The 2,964-nt window shown below is 37.9% G+C and overlaps 1 protein-coding gene across 3 annotated transcripts in view; it reads left to right on the forward strand.

Annotated features, from left to right (window-relative positions):
• The window catches only part of RALGAPA1 (Ral GTPase activating protein catalytic alpha subunit 1), a 286,398-nt gene that overhangs the window by 153,906 nt on the left and 129,528 nt on the right, over positions 1–2,964 (forward strand). For all 3 annotated transcript variants that reach the window (XM_019518882.1, XM_019518883.1, XM_019518884.1), the window contains 2 exons: positions 207–362; positions 1,673–1,801. In XM_019518882.1, the coding sequence (XP_019374427.1) occupies positions 207–362; positions 1,673–1,801 (285 nt within the window). The remainder of the gene's footprint in view (positions 1–206; positions 363–1,672; positions 1,802–2,964) is intronic.

Raw genomic sequence — 2,964 nt, forward strand, 5'->3', positions numbered from 1 at the left:
CCTTCTCCCCCAATGCCCCTTCTGCCCCACAGATTTTCCAGCTGGCCACTGCTTTTCAAGCTGCCCAGCTGCATTCCTGTAAATCAGCTATCAGATCGGTATCTGCCGATATGGCTAGTTAATAATCTGCCGTCAGTATCGGCCAAGAAAATCTTTGTCGGTGCACCCCAAATTTTTGTTTAATAATTACTTTTCTAAAACTGTAGGCAACCATGTTGACTGATAAATACAAACAAGGCAAGCTACATGCTTATAAACTTATTTGTAAGACAATGAAGCGAAGACAAGATGTTTCTCCAAATCGGGACTTTTTAACTCATTTCTACAATATAATGCATTGTGGACTTCTTCATGTTGATCAGGTAAATTTATGTATTTTTTTTCTGAAATTCCAATAAATAAGAAGTATAACTGAAAAGATCAGAAAATGTGCCCTCTTTTTCATCTGCACAGATTATCCATTTGCAGACTGAAGTGAAGCACAGGAGGAAGAAGCAAGCTTTTAGTCCTGTTTCACTTTCCTAATTTAGACACTGAGAACCTTATGGAAAGATATAGTGACTTACCTTGGGGATATAATAGGAGTCCTCTGTCAGAGTTGGGATTAGGCCTGCCCAGCTTTTAGTTCCACATCCAATTTGTAGACCACAACTCTATCTCATAACACATAATTTCAGTCCAATAAAAAGATTTATTGATAGGAAAGATGAAAAAGATATCCTGTGAAAGGAAAGCATTAATAAATAATTCTTCATATATACACTTCCATAAAATCACTGTCCCTCACATTATCTTAAGCAAAGATGTTTCTTCTTGTGTTCTATTTGTTGCAAACAAATAAATATATTTAGTCATAATTGCTCATTTAATTTTTTGAGTTTGTCAGATTTCTTATAGAATTTAATTATTCACCTCTACAAATGTATTCTGTAAATGGTCCCAGCCCATTAAGTTTGTCCAAGATTCTGTTCTTCTTTAAAGATATATGCAACAGTACTTGTTACAGATGGATTTAACACATTGGTAGAAAGTATAGTACAAAGGTGGCCAGCCTGTGGCCTTGGCAGCCTCTGTTTGTGGCACCTGCTGGATTGAGGAGGAAGCAATGAGTATAGCCTCAGATAAGACAAAGAGGAAATATCATAGTAGCAAATGTAGCAGGGAGCAGAAGGAAGAGCAGCAGATCAGGAAGGAGAAGGGAATCAGACTGCCACTTGGGGAGGGCACAGAACTTAATTTGTGTCATGCCTGCCAAAAAGGTTGGTACCCACTGGCAGAGTAGATGGTTACAAAGCAATCTATTGTACTCTGAAATCATTAGTTAACCCCTTCATAAGCTATGTATTAATAAAGTATTAAGATAAAGTATGATCAGTATGGTGTAGAAAGGTATGTATTCAAAGGTGAATTGTTCTGTAAAGGTCCCTCAGTTTACAGTTTATATTGAGTATTGATATGGAAACATTTGGAACAGGACTTTAAAAGTTAGCCTTTTTGTTTTGTTAGAGTTTGCCAAGGGCGAGCAATTTAAAACAACATCGTGAACTTTGGAGATGTGGGGGTTTTTTGTCCCGTTACTTTGTTTTTTAAACTCCTGTAAAGAAATTGAAGTTTTGTATCAAACTTTTAACTCCTAATAGATAACTGTTTTTTTTTCCTTTCTTCCTGCAAGGATATTGTCAATACAATCATCAAGCACTGTTCTCCTCAGTTTTTTTCTCTTGGTTTGCCTGGTGCTACCATGCTTATTATGGATTTCATTGTAGCAGCTGGTAGAGTGGCAGCTTCTTCTCTTCTCAATGTAAGTGTTCATCAGTTCAATGTCATTTCTGATGCCATGGAACTATGAGAAGTTTTAATAGAAACAGTGTTGTGCAATATTTTTCTTCAGTTGGGTTATTTTTATCTGTAGTGCTTAGTAACTTTTGAAATTGCAAAGCAACTTAATAAAATGATACACAGATCCTCTACGGAACACGTGATAGGAAGAATGTAAACATTTGTTTTTGTGTGTGGTGTCCATATTTGCATGCTAAATATCAGGAACAATGATGAAAGTGGTTTTAATTGGAGGTACTAAACATAAAGGAATTGTCATTTTTTTACTACATGCATATTCAAAGCTGTAAGCAAAGCTTTTAGTTTTATGAAGTTAATCTACATTTTTGAAGAAAGGGATTCCTTTTTATTGGTATGTTACTCATATGGCTGTTTTTCATAGATTCATAGCTGTTAGGGGCTGGAAGGAACCTTACAAGATCATTGGGTCCAGCCCCCTGCACTTGTTCTCTCTCTGCCAGTTTAACTTTTCGTAATGTGTGCTTTGGGACTGTTAGGAAGTTAAACTTCAGCCATTCCATATTTAGGAAGTATATTTTGGATATTATACTTATAACAGTGTGACTATACAGAATGCTCTTTAAAGGTAATTAACTAGTCTTTTGAGCAGAACATCTGTTCATATAGCGGTGCTAATCAGCAGCTCGTGTCAAGTATTCTGCTCCTTAGAATATTTAATTTTAGCTCCAACAAGGTTTTTTTTCTCTTGAAAAATGTTAAAGTTTAGAGAACTCTTATCAGTGGTGTGTGTTAAAGACTACAGGTCCTAAGACTACTGTTCTTAGAAAAAACATTGTCTCAGGAAATTATCATTACTGGGTGAAAAAATGGAAGATATTATAAGATGGCTGACATTTTCATCTTCATGCTGACTCCTGGACCATCAAGTCTAACCACCTGGGTTGCCTCTTACCGGCAAGACTGGGGTTCCTGGATGCCTGGGTTCTTTCCCATCCCCATCCCCTCATCAGCGGGCAGGCTGATCTGGAGTAGAGCAGCTGCCACGGTGTCACAGTGCAGCACAGACTGCAGGCTGGGTTGGATCCTGTAAAGAGTGGTGGTGCTGGTGCTGGGAGGGTCCAGGGGAGAGGGCTAAGGCAAATTTTGGGGTGGCTATAGCCCCCC

The sequence above is a fragment of the Gavialis gangeticus genome, unplaced genomic scaffold, assembly GCF_001723915.1.
Source record: "Gavialis gangeticus isolate Ggan-Ray unplaced genomic scaffold, GavGan_comp1, whole genome shotgun sequence".
NCBI classification, from domain to species: domain Eukaryota; kingdom Metazoa; phylum Chordata; order Crocodylia; family Gavialidae; genus Gavialis; species Gavialis gangeticus.